At 37.5% G+C, this 20,126-nt stretch overlaps 1 protein-coding gene across 4 annotated transcripts in view; it reads right to left on the minus strand.

Moving 5' to 3' along the window:
• The window catches only part of ulk4 (unc-51 like kinase 4), a 138,522-nt gene that overhangs the window by 39,774 nt on the left and 78,622 nt on the right, over positions 1–20,126 (minus strand). For 3 of the 4 annotated variants that reach the window (XM_047362005.1, XM_047362006.1, XM_047362004.1), the window contains exons 24-31: positions 18,565–18,686; positions 17,936–17,992; positions 17,191–17,242; positions 16,657–16,751; positions 10,743–10,794; positions 9,575–9,773; positions 9,141–9,233; positions 3,396–3,444 (exon numbers count right to left, since the gene is read on the minus strand). In XM_047362005.1, coding sequence (XP_047217961.1) covers positions 3,396–3,444; positions 9,141–9,233; positions 9,575–9,773; positions 10,743–10,794; positions 16,657–16,751; positions 17,191–17,242; positions 17,936–17,992; positions 18,565–18,686 — 719 coding nt within the window. Of the gene's footprint in view, positions 1–3,395; positions 3,445–9,140; positions 9,234–9,570; positions 9,774–10,742; positions 10,795–16,656; positions 16,752–17,190; positions 17,243–17,935; positions 17,993–18,564; positions 18,687–20,126 lie in introns of those variants that run through there. The other variant, XR_007037772.1, reaches the window with a different exon arrangement.

Below are 20,126 nucleotides of genomic sequence, written 5' to 3' on the forward strand. Positions count from 1 at the left end.
CAGGTTTGCAAGTAAGGTTGAAGGAATGGAATATATTCCTAGACAGGGAGGCAGGGCAGCTACCACGAAACATGGAGCATTTTGTTTTGTCAGCCTGAAGAAGCTACAGGAAGCCCTGCCTAAGTGGGCCCACCACCTGCAGCGAGAAACGTACAAATTCCTGGTGGCATAATATGGCTTTAGGGATGTGGAATGTCACCTCACTAGAACCCAGCTCCAGGAGAGGGGGTGGACTCTCTCATACTCCAGAGTTGCCAGGGGAGAGAGGGTTCGGGCAGGGGTGAGCATAGTCATAAACCCCTGCCTTTGTGCCTTGACATTGAAGTTTTTTCTGGTGAGCAAGAGGGTTGCCTCTTTGCAACTTGAGGTTGCAAGAGGAAAGGTTCTGATTGTTGTCTGTGCCTATGCACCAAACATTAGTTCAGATTACCCAGCCTTCTTGGACTCTCTGGCAGTGTCCTGGAAGGGTTGCCATCTGGAGATTCAGTGGTGCTCCTGGGTTATTTGAATGGCCTTGTGGTCATCAACGGCATTACCTGGAGGGGTGTGATCAGGAAGAATGGCCTTCCTGATTTCAACCCAAGTAGTGTTTTGTTGTTGACTTCCGTGCAAAGCATGGAATGTCCATAACATACACCATGTTTGTGCACAAGGAGGTTCATAAGTGTACCAGGTACCACCTTGGGCCAAAGGTCGCTTGTGAGTGTGAAGCAGCCAGGATGAGAGTCAGCTCCTCTAAGCCTGAGGCCATGGTTCTCAAAGGGAAAAAGGTGGACTGCCCCCTTTGGGATAGGGGTCAGTCTCTGCCTCAAGCAGGGGGAGGTTTCTTCTGGACCTGCCACACCAACCGGATTTCAGATAAGCGGAAGACAATGGATGGATGCATGGATAGATAAACACTCAACAACTCAGAGAAAAGCAAGTGAATAAAACAATTAATGAACAATTGTACAAATATTAGACAATATATATAATTTAAGACCTAGTATTTGGGACTTCAGACTTTGCAGGAAACAGCAAAAATGTTGTCTCTTATTGAAATAAGTGATAGTTTTGTCAGCCGATGTTTAAATAAATCCAGAAAGTATTAAAGTGGAGCATAGACCTAATATTGCTTTCAAAGTGATTAAAAAAGTGGGTTAGGGTAAATTGCCATATTTCTTTTACACAGGTTTGACTTCTTGACAGTCTTGATATCAGTGATGGTACGTTGTAATAGTAAGGGCTGCTTTATACAGATACAGCTGTCAGTGCTATCCCTGAAAATAGCCCCATCCTAATGATCTTTTTGTTCTCATCATAGACTGTGTGCTTGTACATGTATTTGGCGTATTTGCTATGACATTTCTATTGATAGAAGCATGAGAAAGGAAAAGCTGTTATAGACGGCTCTATAACAGATGCCATATTTTGCATATATTTTGGCGGTTTTTATTAATTTTCAGAAGAAACAATGTTTCGATCTGCAGTTTTCACATTCCTCTCACTACCATCTCCTGAAAGCTTCCTTCTCCTTAACTTCTACCCTTACTTTTTTCAGCTACTACTTTCACTTAATAATAGGATCTGCAGTCCTTACTTTTACAGCTTTTTTCATTTCCCCAATCTTCCTCCCGCCCCCATTTCAGCATTTGATCCCTTTAAAGATATGCCAGCTCTGCCTCCAGGGTCCGCGTACATCAGTGTGATCTGTGTACACGCTGCTAAGCCAGGCCGGTACTCATCAGGTACAATTGCCTGAGGCTGAAGACAATGGCATCTGTTAACATCTTGGACAAACTGCCTTTTCATAGCAACGAATGACAAAGCTAAACCTATTTGCTCTTAATGAACTAAAAGGCCATAAAATGACGTTAGAGTAAATACAAAATAGCATAAATATAACAATAAAAATGAGGAGTAGCAAAGGTTATTTTAATGTGGATCTTCCAATAATACCCACAACCATTCATGCTATATCAGTGTACCTAACAACACTCCATTGCATCTATAGCACCAGTCTTACAAACATATTTGACCGCAAGCAAATTAATGAAAATGAGCAGTCTGCTGCCTCCTAAGGCTCAGCAGGCAAACAGTTAACAAGTCAATTTGATCCACCATCCTGAGGTTCTTAAATGTTTGAAGCAGAACTACTTTATCATGTAGACAAATACAATTAGGAGAGTTTCTCCATGAGATGTATGATCACCAGTGACAGGTTTACTCCGTCTTGATCAGAGGATTTCAGGCAACATAAATCAATCCATAGGTGAGCAACACAGACAGCTCTAATAGACTCAGACATGAGTGGTTCAGACAGCAGTAAACAATCAGAAGACGAGTTAATCAGGCTGTTGGATAAGAGTGTTTAAAAATTCTGCATCAGCTAGTCAGGGTTGTGAAAGCAGTCATGTCGAACGCTCATTATTCAGAATGTGTGTGTGTGTGTGTGTGTGTGCAAGGAGAGTGGAAATTGTTTCTAGCAGCACAAGTATTTTGGTTTGCTGCAAATAGATGGCACTATGTTGGTGGGTGCATTAGAATGTGTGTTAGCAAAAAGGGTCAGGTGAAATAAATTGTTTACTGGGAATGTTCCTATGCCCCACTGATAACAGACAAGTGCTGTGTGTTTGTGCATAAGGTCTTGTTGTAGGTCTAACCAGTGGAGTCCATATTCCAAGTCTATTAACTGTTCCTCCTCCCTCGTGCTGACCTGCCAGTCAATTACACAAGCCCTCTAATAGGTTAACGCCACTCCAACTCATTTGCATAGACGCGTGTATAATGGCTACATTGAGCGAGTAGTAAAAGGCAGAGAAGGACTGAGAGAGAATTAAAAAGGAGCAAACATGCTATAATATTAGAGATGCACTGATCAGGCTTTTCCTGGCCCAAACCGATTTCTGGTTTTCTTTGAGGTCTGATTTTACAAGACTGATTTGAACTGATTCAGATTTTTTTTCTCTGAACTATATAAATAAACGACATATAAAAAAGGAAAAACTGTCTTTGATAGAGCAAGTAATTTTGGATCCAATACAAAACGAATAAATTAGAAGATAATTCCCATATATGGATCAAAGCACTTGTCCCTAACCTTGATTTTTATTAAACTCAAAAAGGTCATTAAAATGCATTTTTTATGTCGCAATTCAAATAAAATCAACACCGACCAATGTGTTGGTTCTGTTGCTTGCTTTAAGCAATAAAACAGTTTAACAATTTTTTTTAGGATTTGACCTACCAATTAGGGATAGGTGCTGAAAAAGGGAAAATTGGCTGATTCCAGACTCTGACTGACTGATTGGTGCATCTCTATACAATCTAACACAAACTTCTGTCATATCTGTTTTGTCAGCTGATTTTAAGACTGGCTGATTCAGTGCTATTATTAAACTGTGTGGGTTTCTTACCATAATGAGCTGAAAGACAACTGGTAGGATCCTGCTATATTTGATCAACCTGAGAAAGAGAGATAATAAACATACTGAGAGTTGCAGACAAACCAAGGTCAAAAATTTGTTTTACAGATTTTCTGTGCTACTCATGCATGCACTTTCTAGACATGAATGGGATCTTGCAGACACAAATGTAGAGTGGGCTGTTTAATCTTCATTAAGGGTGGAGTTAACTCCACTGACTGCTATCTGGCACCAGTGAAACTGAAAGGTGAAAAGAGAGGATCTGTCCTCAGTTTTTTAAAGATGAGAATAGATAAAACAAGGAAAGGTGTGACAGGAGATTGAAAGACGTGGAAAAGAAGATGAGGGCAATTATTTTTATTAAGGAGACAGGAGGGAGGAATCATAAAAGAGCAGACTTGAACAGAGAAGACGGAGGGGTTGTGGAATTAAAAAGAGAATTGGGTTTAAAGGAGAAAATATAAAGAAAATGGATCAATGCCTTTTGAAAGACTAGCAGAAAATAGACAGAATGGAAAAGATGGATTTATATTATTTTCACTAACTAATCAGGGTTCTTTGATTTACATTTATTTACTGTGTGGACAAAGCATCTAAGTGGTTTGTAGCTTGTTTACATATATGTGCATTTGGAAACATGAAAGCATTTAGGTTGTAATATGAACTATAATCAGAAAGGTGTTAATATGTAGCCCAGTCATTTGACTTCAATCTAATTATGATTTATAGCTTGTCGAGCAGCCAATCAGACATTTACAGGCTTTCATTTAAACAAGCTAATTTAATAAGGTGAGTTTGAGAAGCAAACCCACTGCCACTGGTAAAGTTTCAGATAGAAATCATATGAGCTTGGAGTCAAATGCTTCTAAAAAAAACCCTCAGCGCTTTGAGTGCCTTGTTGCTGAAAAGCGCTATAGAAATAAACTTGACTTGACTTAAAATTACAGAAGTCTAAATTTACATTGTTCTCAAGCTTTTTAATTAATCCCTCGCTATATTTTTACTCTGCTATTTTTAACTTTTTATATTCATTTTCCTGCTTTTTCAACCTGACCAACATTACTGGAGTCCTGTGACCTATTTTTCTTTTAGATCGATAAAATGTTCATGTTTACCGAGAGTGCATTCTCCACACCATTACCACAAATTCTCAGCCGTCTGCAAAACAAACTGAGATTTATTGAACAAGCACTCGTTTTAGTGTCCTGCCCAAAATTTATAACATCAGGGTGTTTCAGTATATTAGAGGGGCGGGTGGGTTGTATCTATTCCTAAATGTGCTGCTGATATTTTACCTAGCATGAAAAAGTTTCATAGATGTTGGAGTTAGCATCATTGATGGAACCATCCTTTATTCTGATTAAACTCAGTGCATAAAGATGTGACTCTTTTGTAGATAAATTACACTTAGAACTGATTATATATCTATAATTGTTGTTTACACTCATATCCAGCTGTTTTCCTCAAAGCTCAGAGCATTCAGTTGGTTTGTGTAAGTATCCATGTGTCATTGTGTTTTTCTTGTACATGTGATAAATGACCCCCCATTATGGAACTGACAGGCTGAAAGATGAGAGGACAGACCAGGCCAGCACAACATGATAAACTGGTCCACCTTGAAACTACCAGCCATACATCAATTGACAAAGTGCACAACACCAAACAAACCAGAGCACAACAGATGATCTACAACAAAGGAAAAATTGATAAATCAACCCTTATTAAATAAGCCATACATTAAAATCCATTTATCACAATTTTTACAGTTATTTGTACATATACATCAGACAGGGGACAGTGTTCCTTTTATTTTATTGTTTGAGTGCTGGGCTAGGCTCATTTCTATCATTTCTATCTATATATATCTATATATATGTATATGTTTATATACATATATATATATATATATATATATACATATATATATACATATATATATATATGTATATGTTTATATACATACATATATATACTGACTTAAGATAATTTGGCATTTAAAAAGCTAGCTACAACACGTAAGCACACGTTTCTTATAGCGGCAGTCATTTAAGGACATTAAACATTGATGGGAGAACGCGGTTGCAACCCCACAGGGAGAGGTCGTTGGCTAAAGGTCATAGTAAATGTAGTTGTTTGAAGGTGTCTGGACTGTGATAATGAAGAGAGAGACAGCAGGCTGCCTTCCCAACGTTAATGTTCCCAATTTACCATCTAATTACCACTCGGCCGGCTTCATAGCCACACTTATCTAACCAAGACCCAGGCAATTTAATTTCTGATTGTATAGCCGTAGTGATGGAGGGAAAGTTGTGGAGTGAGGGCAAAGAGAAAGAGCGAAATCTGGAATGATGTTAATAAATTAGAGATGGACAGAGAAAGAGAGCGACAGAGATTGAAAAAAAAAGTTAAATGTTGTTAATAATGTCAAACAGACAAAAAAAAAATGAACAAGAAAAACAGATGTAAAGAGAAGAGTGCTGACACCAATTTAAAAAGTTCATGTCACTCTATTTGTGTCAAGGAAAGATGGGGATGAAGAGAGGTGGAGGAAGAGGAGGATGAAGACAAGAGTGGGTAAAATTAGTGATAAGAGAAGTGGGAATGTATTTAGTAATGTAGATGAACTTTACACTATCCATTTGGTGGTTGGGAATGTATGCAGAGCAGGTTATTATAGATTATTGCATTATTGCCATAGTAAATAAAATAAGTGGGGAACACAAGGGAAAAAAATGACAAGACAAAACAAAAGGTGGTGTAATGTTTTAACTTAAATGTTACCATATTTTAAAGATAAAAGGGTGTATAGTCAGGATAAGATACAGAACCTAGGCATGTATGTTGTCTTGCTCAAACCCATATTAAATGATTACAAGAAATGGCCTTTGACCTCAACATTGCCAGCAGGGTTAGCTACACAAAGCCTTGGATAAAAGCACTTACACAGATTGATAGTATATGGAGATACCCCATCCATTTTTCACTTTTTGTAACTAGTCTTCTTCTCTGAACTAGGAGGCAACACACATTCACTAAAACTAGTTGATATCTTCGAGCACTTATTGCTTTATTTACTTTCAATGTTGTTGTGATGTTTTCATCTTCTCAACCACATCTACTTGGCTACCCCTTTTTCTTGTGGAACTCATCTTTTCTTTCTCTGACAACTATAGAAGTGACACGACTGAAGACTGTAGAATAAAGACCCACTGACACTAAACTCGTTTATCAAACACATATACTGTACATCACTAACAAACCATGGATGAGCACAATTATTTACTCAGTCAAAAAGCTCGTTACAGGTTTTCGCAATATGTAACAAGAAACAAAAATCTTTTTTATTTTATAAAGTATATAAAAATATACAATAAAACAAAACGTTTCTCTTGTATGGAGGATATTGATGGAGTAATGTCTTCTTCTAGAGGTGATCAAGCAGAAGGTGAGATCTCTTGGAGGCCTGTATAACTCCTTTGTCAGCAACAATGTCTGTTCAACTAGCTGATGAGTTGCAGTTGTCTCCACTACTTCCATTACTCTGTCAGGTATTAACTCAGATATTCCCTACACCATCAGAATATGCCACAGTTGCAGACCTACATCTATGTGGTCTGACTGGAAGGATGTCAGTTGCTGTCCCCCAAATACATCCACTTGGATAAAGACAGCTTGCAATTAAGCCAGTCAAAAGCAAAAACACAGCTGTCTCTTAGTTGCAGTTTACATACTGCATGTGCACTTGTGGCTGTAAAAAATCCATTCTGTTATCCTGGGAACGAACATTATCAGGACACAACAGTGATGTGGCTGTTTACAAGAGGTCAACTCAGCTCTGTGCACTGCTAGCAGCTCTGCAGCCCAGCCTTTGTCTCCAAGCACATCACACTGCATGCCTTCTGACCCAGTCAGCTTGCCCAGTGGGGTTGCCCTCTCAGAAGTCGGTCATGCAGCCCACCGCTCAACGATAAGGTGTCGCACATCCTCCATGTATCATTGCAGACCACTCTTATCTCTGCAGAAAGATAAAAGAAATATCTTCCACCTCGGCTCAATGAGCCGAAAATAAACTATTTTTCTTGGAGGCCATTGTAAAGATGTGCACTTCTATCATCAGTTGGTGTTAAGGACCCCTGTGCAGGCAGGAGGTAGGCAGGACCATTTGTAAGGTGTTTTATTAAAATGAAACTGAACAAATAAATAAAACTGAAAAGGAGAATTGCAGGTCACCTTCTATTGTTGGAACATACTAGCAGGAAAAAAGGTCAGGAAACAAGACAGAAAAAAATATTATTTTCAACAGTAAATAGTACTGTACTGTATTGTATTGCACCAACTACGCCAAAACAAATTCCTTGTATGTCCAAAAACGTACTTGGCAATAAAGCTTTTCTGATTCTGATTCTAGTAGAGAGCCAAATAACTAAAATAAAATAAAACAATCAATTAAACCATTATAACTAATACACATAACTCAGACTAAAAGTTAAAAAAAACAAAATAGCGACCATAATGTCATTATAAAGTGTGAGTGTTGGGATGTAAACTTTTTTTAAAGGGGACCTAATCAGACCTGACCTGTGTCAGAAAGAATAAAGTTAAAGATTACTATAACACAAAGAAGCTTTGTTATACACACCAGGTATGCTGTTCACATGATACAAATTAGTAGACAGTCAAGATAATTGGTAAAATCAAACCAACAAACATGAACCAAAATATGAATTAATTGACGAAGTAGGGTCAACACCACCCATGTCAAACAAACCAAACACCCTGGTTGCTTAATAGATATTCAGGAATAAGAGCCATTTTCACTTATTGGGACAGCCAGCCAAAAGCCACAGTGCAACCATGCTAATGTCACCAATGAACACATTAAACATGAGCACATACACACAGACCCACATACCCTAGTAAGGCATCTCATGGTTAGACAAGGAATCAGCAGATTTTTTCTGCAAGAGCAACACATCATTATATCTTGTTATTTTGGTGCCAGATGGCTTCCCTCACAAGAGTTGTTTTTAAATTCCTGAATAGTAAATTCTTCTACATTATGCAGTAATAATTTTGTCTTAGTATTGTATATTTTAAGAGGACGCAATACATTTTTAAGCAAATCTCTACAGGAGTAGCTAGTTCGCAGAGATATTTCAGCACAACATGTCAATTCTGAACCCTAAGCTTATGTAGCACCTAATGCCTGTCACTAAAGTGATTACTAATGCAGGGAAGTCTGGTTTTAAGACAGGTAAACAGGTCTAGTTTAATACAGTGGTTCAGCTGGAAAGGTGTTCTTACTATTAGCTGTGAATCTGCATCAACTACTTTGAATAATCATTCGGGTGTGTTTGTATACTGCAAAGGACAAATAAATCACTGCTCCTAATAGAAGTAAGTGTGTTTGTTAGTGTACATATGTATGTGTGTGCCTAATACTGAATCACAGAGCTGAACTAGGACTCACTGGGCTTGGAATTATAACGTTGCACACTGTGCTTGAAATGTGCCCGTGTGTGTGTATGTTTGTACCTGCAAAGACTGCAAATTATTTAATTCAGAACAAGCATGCAATGTCAATAAAATTTATCTCCACTAAACCTAACATTTTCTGTAGTCCTTCAATTATTCACCTCACATTAGGTCACATATTTGCATTTTGAAGGGTAAGATTTTTTTTATGTATTCCTGGTTGTGTGATTAACTATGTGTCATCGCTTGCCTGTGCCGTACCTGCAGATCTGAGTGCTGTGCTCAGTCATTGATACAAGCAACTTGAGCACGTAGAGCGGGATAGGTTCTGGTGCACAAAGAAGAACTTCAAACCTGGGTGGAAACAAGTTAAAAATTTTACATCTATAATACAGTAGTTTAGATGCTTGGTGGTTTTAATATATCAGAACAGCTACTTATTTTTTTTTTTATCAAAACAGCTACTTTGTGAGATTAACATAGACTCTAACAATTTCATTGATTGTCAAAGAAAGTTCTTTTTTGCTTAAATTAGAGATATAAAGAGAACAAAGGAACTATACAAAGAAAGGTTGAAACAATTTCTTTTCCAAAATGTAATGCTATTCAGTGCGAGTAAAATACTGTTTTGATTTTTTTTTGAAATGGTTAAACCTTCAGAGACTCTGCCAGGAAAAGACTGGAGACTTACCAACCTTGAAAGTAAAGATTTGCTGAAGACAGATAAGACTGGGCTACATGATCTTCCATCTCCACTTCTTTCAGCTGCCCCCCCTGTCTCTCTCCTGCCTCTATTTTTGTCCTGATTTTCATCAGTATCATCATCATCATCTTGGACGAGCAGAACCAGGCTGAGTTCAGACAGCACCTTCAAAACAAACACGGACCATTCCACTGTAACAAACAGAGAGAGAAAGAGAGATAATATAAATTAGTGTTTACAGCATGGCGTTCATGCATCTGTAATAAATGGAAGCCTATAGACCAGCATATGTTATTGGTATTATCTGGCTGAAATACAGCATAGCATATCTTATGTACATCACTTTCAATGGCATTTTGGTTCTCAAGGCACAAGAGGCATTTCAACCAACTGAAAGACAGTTTTGACCATAAACATTTCTTACTTTGTTTCTTAATAGGAACAAATTTAATTCGCAAAATAATTTTACAATGCAAATGAAAAAGGTTAAAATAGTCCAACGAATATAGCTAAACTTTTGGTTTTATTACATTAGTACAATATAAAATCTACAGTAAACATGTAATGCAAAAAAAAAAACATGTTCACAAAAACAGCCAAAGGCTCAAGGTTACAAAATATTTTAGACTAAAACAGAACGACGAGTAAAAAGGAAACAAGATGTTATGGTCAAACAAAACCCCCTTTACCCTAACAACCCAGCTCTGCTGTGTGGGCACCCACAGCGACTTGACATTAATGACTCACAGAGGGTCTAAAACAAAAACAGTGCTGTTAAATACTGTAAGGGTGATTTACACAAGATACTGGATTTTCTCCATCTTAAAGATTCAAGGTTATTTGCTCAAGATCATATTCCTGCTTCTTGCTCGCAGTTTATTTCTAACTACACAGCCTGACTCATTACATAACCCTCAATATTTCTGCATGCCCTCAACTATTGATATATTACTAATATTTTGTTTTATAACAGGTACCTTATGCAAAAAGATAGGGAATGGCTTCTGATAATATCCAATCCTATCCCTACAAACTTACTATTAATTTTCTTCAGTTCTTTCCCACTCCCACCACTCTGATATTAGCCTGTCTTCCTACTGCTATTCTGTCTACGTTACATTTTATTTTATATTTTAATAACAGTGACAAACCACTCATACCATTTCTGCTGAAAGCCAGTGTTGTCAGAGGCGGTAGGACAGCATCCACAACCTTCAAGAACAGAAGAAGACAGAATGTGGCAGAATCATTTAGAATCTGGTCCAGTAGTAGATCATCTAAGAGCATGAAACAAATCAATTCACACCGTTACAGAGAGAAGATAGTATGAAGTGCTATGTAAAAGTCAAATTTATCTGTCCTAAATACAGTATTTAAGGGGCAGTTCATGATTTTCTGAGGTAAGATTCTGTTAAAAGGGTAATAAGCAGTTAATATCTTGTGTTGTTGGTGACTCTCTCTGTGTCTTAATTTAGAATAAATGTAATTAGTTGGTCTGGCAGTGAGTAATGGAAAGGCCAAGTCCAACCTCATAAACGGCTTTTTATGAACCTTCAAAGCAGTCACATTTGCCCCAGATGGTTCTTTATAAAGAAGCCAATGATTGTTTACATAGGAAATTAAGATAGGAAGTGGAGTACCAATGATCCTATAGCATAAAACATGTGTTGAGAGTTTCTGATTAGTGACAACCAAATAAAATAATAAGACAGTTTTGAATTCAATAAAATAGCCCCTATTTTAAAAAACTATAAAAAATGTTGTTTATTTTACACCATTGGACTTTTATATCAGACAGTTACATTCATTGGAAATGCTTTACAAGTTCTGAGTAATTTTTAAAACAGGAAGATCATTGATGATGCAACACCTCCCACCTTCATTTGCAGTGTAAAAATAATCTGCTTCTTTATAAATACCCTCTGATATATCCGTGATGACGGTTTAGAGCTCCACCAATTAGCATTTGCAGAAGTATTGGCCCCTCTCTAACAAGCCGATAGCTTTGGCCTCTGGGGCGGCCTGATCCCAGACAAGTTTATTTATATAGCACATTTCAGCACCAAGACAGTTCAAAGTGGCTTACAGCTTTGCAGTGACAAACAACAGAACATAAAAAGTACATTACAGTGGCATAATAAAGGAAAGTAAAGAACAGTAAAGAAAAGTTGTACTACAGACAAAAATTAATGAATTTTTATATTTTAGGGCTTAACGACCCCCCTGTTGGAAAAATTTAATTCTTTAGTCCCTTCATTGATGCACTCGATGCTTTTAGGTCCATAGTTATTACCATAAAATCAAAAAGTCAAACGTTTCTCTCTGGGGAGGAGGCAATTCCTTAGAACTCTGTTTCTGTCCCATTTGGAAATTTTGCTTCTGTCTCCAGATAGAACTGTGACAGAACTTTACTTCTATCCCCTTACGCATCTGGGTAATGGGGGGAATATTCCTTTAAAACCTGCAGACGTCTCCACAAGAGTTTCTGGCACTCCGATCACCATCCTCCTAGAAAACCCATCTTCTCAGGAGAGCCTCAGATTTTTAATAAACTAAAATCCCAGAGAGTTTTCTAAGGCAGGTAAAATATTAGCTGCTTCTAACCTGTTAGCAGAACCTCAATTCAAAAATCCTGAACTATCCCTTTATTTTTAGTTTAACACCCAAGTCTTTTGCGACCTTGTATTCCTATTTGGGAGGAAAGAAAATATATACACACAACAGTAAACTTGGTTATAAACCGGCTGTATTTTTAGATTCTGTTGAAAAGGTAACCCTGCATGCATTAATTTTGAAAGCATCAACCGAGCAGACCACTGTCACAAAGAGTCAAATTACTGTGGAAATTCACTGCTGAATGACTTTTCTTATTTATTTATTTATTTTAAGATCAAACAGATGCATGCTCCATAACTGTCAAACCCCTTATTTAGGCAAGAACTGTATACCCTTAATTTGCATGTTCACTAATATTACCATAGAAACAAGACTAACACAGAGAGAGTGTGTGAGGTCATTACATTAAAAGCTCAAGAAGGAAAACTACAAAGGATGTTGCCGACTACCTAATGGTTTGCAAATTAATAGCAGCGCCATCAAAGGCTGGGTGGTGAGTGTGTGAACATGAATGTGTGTATTTGTTTGGGATCGTGCTTTTGACCCTTTTACCTTGTTAGCCTGCTGTCTCCTGTCCAGTGGTGCAAACAAATCCCAAAACCAATAACATCCTACTTTATTATTAGTAAGATGCAGTGATGCATATACATTTATTTAAGTCAGTTTAGATATAGAACCCCTGCTGGTTCCATAAACAAAAAACTTTTTACCAACTGACATAATAAACTGAATTGGACTACATTAAATTATAACTGGGAACATAAATCAGATCTGTTTGTTGTGTGAAATCCCATGAGATGACAAATGTTATGAATTGTTGCTATAAAAACAAAGGGAACCGAAATTTTTTTATCACCAACAACCTACATTTAAAGATTTAGATAATTAAGGATAACACTATAAAGATTTTGTAGTCGTCATGAGAGGAGCCAGTAGAGGTGGCTCAGGCATCTATACCGGATGCCTCCTGGACGTCTTCTTCGGGAGGTGTTCCAGGCACGTCCCACCGGGAGGAGACCCAGGGGACGGCCCAGGACACGCTGGAGGGACTATGTCTCTCGGCTGGCCTGGGAACGCCTTGGGCTCCCCCCGGAGGAGCTGGAGGAGGTGTCTGGGGAGAGGGACGTCTTGGCGTCTCTGCTGAGTCTGCTGCCCCCGCGACCCGGTCCCGGATAAAGCGGAAGACGACGAGTACGAGTACAAGTACGAGCACTATAAAGATGAATCACGTGGGCGCAGCGTGTGGTAAAGCGCACGGCCCAAATACTGAGGCTTCAGTCCCGACCCCCACAACCTGTGCTGCATATCTTCCCCCTCTCTTCACACTGCTTCCTGTCTGCCTACTAACAAATGACAAAAAATAAAGCCCACTAATGCTGCAGAAAAACTTTAATTAAAAAAATGCACCTATTCATTGATCTTTTACAGAAACGTTATGATTTTTACGTAATTGTGACTGTTTTTAAATGTCAGAATTTAGGACCAGATTTCTTTTCAAGACTTGCAAATACTTAGACCAAACCCAAACCTTTTTAACTGTATTTGGGTCTCAACGAATATTTAGTGCAAGTACATCATACACAGTTCTAGTAATAAATGATTGCTGCCATTACTTTTACAAAACTACACAACAAACTCTAGTTTACAGTTGATGAATTTATGTATCTGATTGTCAGCATTGTGTCTTTCTGTTTACTTGGTTTACCAATACACATTTTTTTGTCTTGCTTATGTGGCATATGTTTAAATGACAGTAGAATTAATAGAGAAAGTTGTTAGTAAGAAATGTTTAAAAAAGGATCAAACTAACAGCAAACTTTTCTTGTTACTCAAATACCGTTAAGAAGTTTGAGATGTCTCAAGCAGGAGTCCATGTCCTTGTCCAGAAGCAATAAAAGCTAATCTGAGCTGGCTTGGGGGGTAATTAAAGTGTCTTCCTGTGTTATTGACAATCAGTAGCTGCAAGTCTCTTGTTTGCTCCTTTGTCTGTACCTCCTCTCTTTCTCTTCTCCCTTTTCATCCTGTCATCCGGTCTCCATTCTCAAACGTCAATAGTCATTAAATACAATCTCACTGTTCCATTCCATGCACATCCACGCATGCACGCTTGCACAATACATCCACAAATCTGATGGGGTTCCCTTGGTTCAATATTTGATTAATTTCTTGCCAAAAGCTCGCATGTTGACCCTCTGTTCTCCAGTATCAGCAGACCGGTTGAGCAGAGTGAAGGACACACAGACTACAACTGCAGGAGCTACAATATGAAATTGACAAAGTAGGCAGATTACATTACGTAACTTAATTTAGGCTTTTAGCAGCCACCTCTATCTAAGCTGACTTACAGAGTGATGAAAAACATCCAAGATTTAGAACACAAAGAAACTAAACTGTATGTAAAGACTAAATCTATTTCAAGTACAGCTGGCATGAGGTAAAGTGTAGAAATAGAGTTACATATGTTTGGTGACAGTGTGGTCTCAAATAAGACGCCCAGTCACACTTTGTGTGTCTGTACACATAAAGCTTTACGAAAATATCTGATACCATAGCACAGTGGTTTCCAAAGTAGGCATCAGGACCCCACTGGGGATTACAAATCAACAAGTGTAGGGTGTTGAAATTCTCTTTAGAAATTAGAATAAATAATAAAAATGATAATAGAAATGCATGCATGCTGCAAATATTAGATGAATACAAAACACAGTGAGTAAAATACATACAAATAATACATTGTTTGTTGATGCCTTATGTTTTGTCTTTATAGTTTCATCAACTTCGAAGCAAGCTATAGTTGATTTCTTTCACTGGTATTTAGTCAGTCAGAGGCTACAATGTTTGTAAACCATTGTTTTGGCAGGACAGTTTTTCTCTGCTTCAAGAGGAAAATTTGAAGTATCGTGGAGTCTTGTTTACAAGTAATGGTAAGATGGAGTGGGAGATGGATAGATACAGTGGGGAGAACAAATATTCGATACACTGCCAATTTTTTGCAGGTTTTTCCATTTGCAAAGCAGGTAGAAGTCTTTCATTTTTATCATAGGTATTCTTCAACTGAGTGACGGAATCTAAAACAAAAATCCAGAAAATCAAATTGTGTGATTTTTAAGTAATTAATTTGCATTTTATTTCATGACATAAGTATCTGATACATCAGAAAAACAAAACTTAATATTTGGTACAGAAATGATCAATTAATTGTAACTACAGATATCAGACGTTTCCTGTAGTTCTTGACGAGGTTTGCACACACTGCAGCAGGGCTTTTGGACCACTCCTCCATACAGATCCTCTCCAGATCCTTTAGGTTTCAGGGCTGTCGCTGGGCAATACGGACTTTCAGCTCCCTCCAAAGATTTTTGATTGGGTTCAGGTTAGGAGACTGGCTATCCATCCTCCCCTCGATACGGTGCAGCCGTCCTGTCTCCTTTGGAGAAAAGCATCCCCAAATAATGATGTTTCCACCTCCATGCTTCATGGTAGGGATGGTGTTCTTGGGGCTCTCTGGTCTTGGCCATAGTGGAGAGGTTGGAGTTTATTTGACCGAGTGAGTGGACAGGTGTCTTTTATACAGATAACGAGTTCAAACAGGTGCAGTTAATACAGGTAATGAGTGGAGAACAGGAGGGCTTCTTAAAGAAGGACTAACAGGCCTGCGAGACCTGGGATTCTTACTGGTTGTTAGGTGATCAAATATTTATGTCATGCGATAAAATGCTAGTTAATTACTTAAAAATCACACAATGTGATTTTCTGGATTTTTGTTTTAGATTCCGTCACACAGTTGAAGAGTATCTGTGTTAAAAATGAAAGATGTCTACATGCTTTGCAAGTGGAAAAACCTGCAAAATCTGCAGTGTATCAAATACTTGTTCTTCCCGCTGTACATGTTTTTTGTTTTGTGATGGCCCCCTTCAGTCCTCTAGGTGTCTCTGTCTCATTTTCTCTCAGGAAGCAGTTGGATGGCTTGGCCGCTTAATTGAATACACCAGGCCGACGTTAAAAGGCTGGCTTCCAGCCAGTTATGGCCCTGCTTCGTTTGGCTCCAGATTAGACCTGGTTGGAGCAGGCAGCAGTGCTGGTGGACTCATTTCTCAGACTGGCTGTTGTGATCCTCACACAGTTTTTCCCCTCTTAATAAATAATTTTTCTCATAGATCTGCTCATCTGTCTCCCTTTTTTTATCATAGCCTTTGAGACGGCCATGACAGTTTTATTAAGAAAAGGTTGAAAATCCAACTACTTCAAAGAATAATGAAATTTCATAATGATTCAAAGTTACAGACAGTCCCATCTGTCATTTATGGAATATAAAAGATGCATCTTTTAATGTATTTTGATTTACTCCGAGAAATACAAGCCTGTTGGACAGTCAAACAAACAGGCTGACACACTAACTCAGAAATTAAGCCAGGGCAGTATCAGAAAACAGACAGAAAGTTGCACATACATACTTACAGCACACTGATACTGAGTGATTAGAGTGTGGTGCTGACTCAGGACCTCCACAATGCACAGAGATGTCCTAATCAGCTCTTCACATATTGCAGCACCTAATAAGAAATGAAATTCATTAGCAGTACTAAATCAGAATTGAAGGATTAAACTCCTTAATTGCTTTAGATAGTTTAATGCTGGTGTAGTTTAAATACGTACTTGGAATTCAGAGTTCACATATGTCCTTATAGGATCTGATGGGGTCTAGTTTCCGACCCACACACAGGTATTATTATTTATCTTATTTAAAAATGTCTAGTTAAAGCACACATATTATTAACTCTGTCATTTAGTGAATGTAACGTGACAAATTAGAAACTAAAGCTGTACCGAGTACAACTGAATAAAAGGGATAAGGTCAAATGTAATGACGTATTAAAACAAATAGATAAAAATCAGTCCTAACTTAATAAAAACCGATGAATAATGTCTACAGAAAAAGCTGTAGATAATGATTAAGCATATGTAAAACATAGTGACTGAAAAATAACTAACCTACAGCACTGGACAGGTTAGTTTCATTGGACTCCACTGAAATAATGTAGTTCTGAAAAAGAAAATTTAAAAAACACATGAATCTTAGTTATACTTGCAGTGCTGTTGGGTATTTGGTTCTGTATGGAGTAAGAAGTTGCAATTTTTTCTGGAGTGGTAATTTTACAGTTCAGATAGTAGATATTTATGTGAAACCCAAGCTGTGACGAATTCAGTCTAAAATAAAATATATAATAGTATCAACATGTGGAGGCCTCAGCTTTAGTTTATGGTAGACCTCAAAATATTTTGAGAAAAAAAACAGCAATGACATCAGATTATGTTACAAATGTTTGTTTGAATGTGACTGCATTAAAAAGTAGACAAACCTATCTGTTTCAAAGACCTCAGAAAGTCGGAATGAAAATAATGTTCGGCAAATTTCATATTTATTGAATTTGTTTCCATTGATTTACTCGATTAGTCAACTGTAGTCTAAAAGTACAAGTGGTTAACAAAGTGTGACTGCATTGCACTTTAATACCAATGTATGTGTAGCATGGTCTAAAAAACAAGTGTGTTCAGTGACAATTATTTTTAACCAGTCTGCCAACAGTTATAAAGTTTGTAGACTACCCTAAATTCTGAAAATAACTTAAATACAATACAAAATGTAATTGGTTTCAACGTTTCCTTTGGTTTTTACCTTCAGTTTGTAACAAAATCTAAACTGATAGTTGGTAAAGGTGGCTTAAAAAGCACTCACCAGCAGCCATCCAATTTGAACCAGTAACTCCTCAGTTACAATTCGAGCTCTGAAGACCTGAGAAGAGACAAACCGACCCATGAGTAAAAAAACAGAGTGGTTGATAGGTCATTTTATTTAAAAAGTCAACAGGTAAATTGTACAAATATAGGTTAAACCCTGCCCTCTCACATTTGCCTATATTTTAACCAAACTAACTTGAGCTATAAGAGCTAGGAGAGTTTTACAGTTAAATAACACCCAATAATAATTATTTCTGTTCAGTTTATTGAGTCGTTGAAGATTTTTCTTTTCTTTGACTTATTTGACATTACTGTCTGAGTAAAGGCCTGTTGTATAATAAGTATATGACAAGCAACATAGGTGGAGAATGAGAGTAGAGTGTTAATTTCACCAATGTCTTTCACTCTAATTGAGCTATTAACCTTTTGGCTCAAGTATCTTGGCTATTTATGGAGAAGATCTACTCTCATTCTTATTTTCATCATTACATGTTAATAAACAACCTCTAATAGAATAGAGACAATTAATGAGAGTCCCTGAAAACAAAAACAAAAAATACGTGATTTTTAAAGTTAGGGAAAAAAAAAAAATTATGCTAAAATATTAAATTGTGAACATTAAGTTACCTGAGATGAAAGGAGCTCTAGAACCACAGACAATGTTGGCAAAGTCTGTTTAAGCTGTCTACTCTGAGCTGCAGATGGGTGTTTTCTCCCAATCACATCTCTCAATGCAGACAAGACATTTTCTTTAAAAGAAAGAAAACAAAATGAAGGAATAAAAACAGGAGGGAATCAATAAAAACAGCTACCAATAGGGATGAATGATATTAGGCAAAAATGCAATATGCCAGTGAAAATGCTGACTTCTTATAAACAAATGTGTTTTCCTTGCTTCTTGCAACACTATCAGTGTGCTGTCTCATCTCAGCATGATCATTTAAACATGATGTATTAGAAATGAACAAATTAACTGCCTAAAAGTACAAGTGGTTAACAAAGTGTGACTGCATTGCACTTGTGAATAAAAAGAACCTTAGATTTACTAAGTCAAAGTTGCTTTTGATGATGATGATAATGTAAAATTTTCTAAAGACTTTAATGTGACACACTTTTCACTAAACTGCAGATATTGAAAGGAAATATCTTAATTTTTTTAAGAAATTGGGCAGCAGTTGACATCATATTAGCATTAAAGACGTGATTAAAGACAATTGTGTGACAAAACAGGCATATTTCATTGTTAAATTTTGCAAGTCCAGTCGCCAGGAAGTTACATCAGAGGGGAAGTCTCTAATCATTCATTGTGTGAGCGTCAATAAGAAAACTGTTCAGGTAGAAGCCAAATTGTGTTAAAAACAGTGTTAATATGGTGAAACGGTGCATTGCTGGTGGTGGCAGCAATACTACGACAGCAGCCATTATTCTGCACTAGTTTCCCGAAGTCGAGAGGATCAGAGCTGCCTGAATCAGAGCTGGAAAACTGACGAGGGACAGATGGGCTGCTCCGATGAATGACTACTCAGCAAACTGCTTTGAACAAGAAACCTCTGAATTTGCAAGAGAAATAATGTCAGAGGTCGGGATATCTGACAGATGAAGAAGAATGTTGAAGCAGAGTGTATAGCCACGCTGTTCAGGTCATCTGATCTGAAAAGGTCGCCAAAGAAAAGGTTTTTGTTGCTGTTGCTAAACAGATCAAGGCTCAGCAGGTAAGAACACTTCCTTGTTGCAAAAGTACATTTAGATATCGGCAGTTATTGTTAATTATTCAAAATTGGAAATTCTTATTTTTATTATTAATAATAATAATGAGAAATTATTATATTATTAAAATTAGATAAATTACAGGCACAAATGATATATTTAAATAAATATTTCTCTAAAGATTCTAATATAAAGTTAAAAAATGACACACCGGGTAGTGTCTATAGGTCTTGAATCATCCCTTGTGTCTGCTGCTGCTCCATGCTACTCATTTCACCTCCGATTGTCTGACTCAGTGCCGTATATATACTATAACCCAGCACTGTATCTGCTCTGGTCTGGTTCGGCCTGCTGCAAAGCCCAGGGGAGCTCCAAGAGCCATACGCAGATTGCAGTGATAAATGCGGTAGCGAGTCCAAAACAACTCATTCTGCTGAAGTTTAACCAGTTAAACTGCTTCATTTTTTGTTTTATGCATCCAG

Source organism: Girardinichthys multiradiatus, chromosome 3, assembly GCF_021462225.1.
Source record: "Girardinichthys multiradiatus isolate DD_20200921_A chromosome 3, DD_fGirMul_XY1, whole genome shotgun sequence".
In the NCBI taxonomy this organism is placed as follows: domain Eukaryota; kingdom Metazoa; phylum Chordata; class Actinopteri; order Cyprinodontiformes; family Goodeidae; genus Girardinichthys; species Girardinichthys multiradiatus.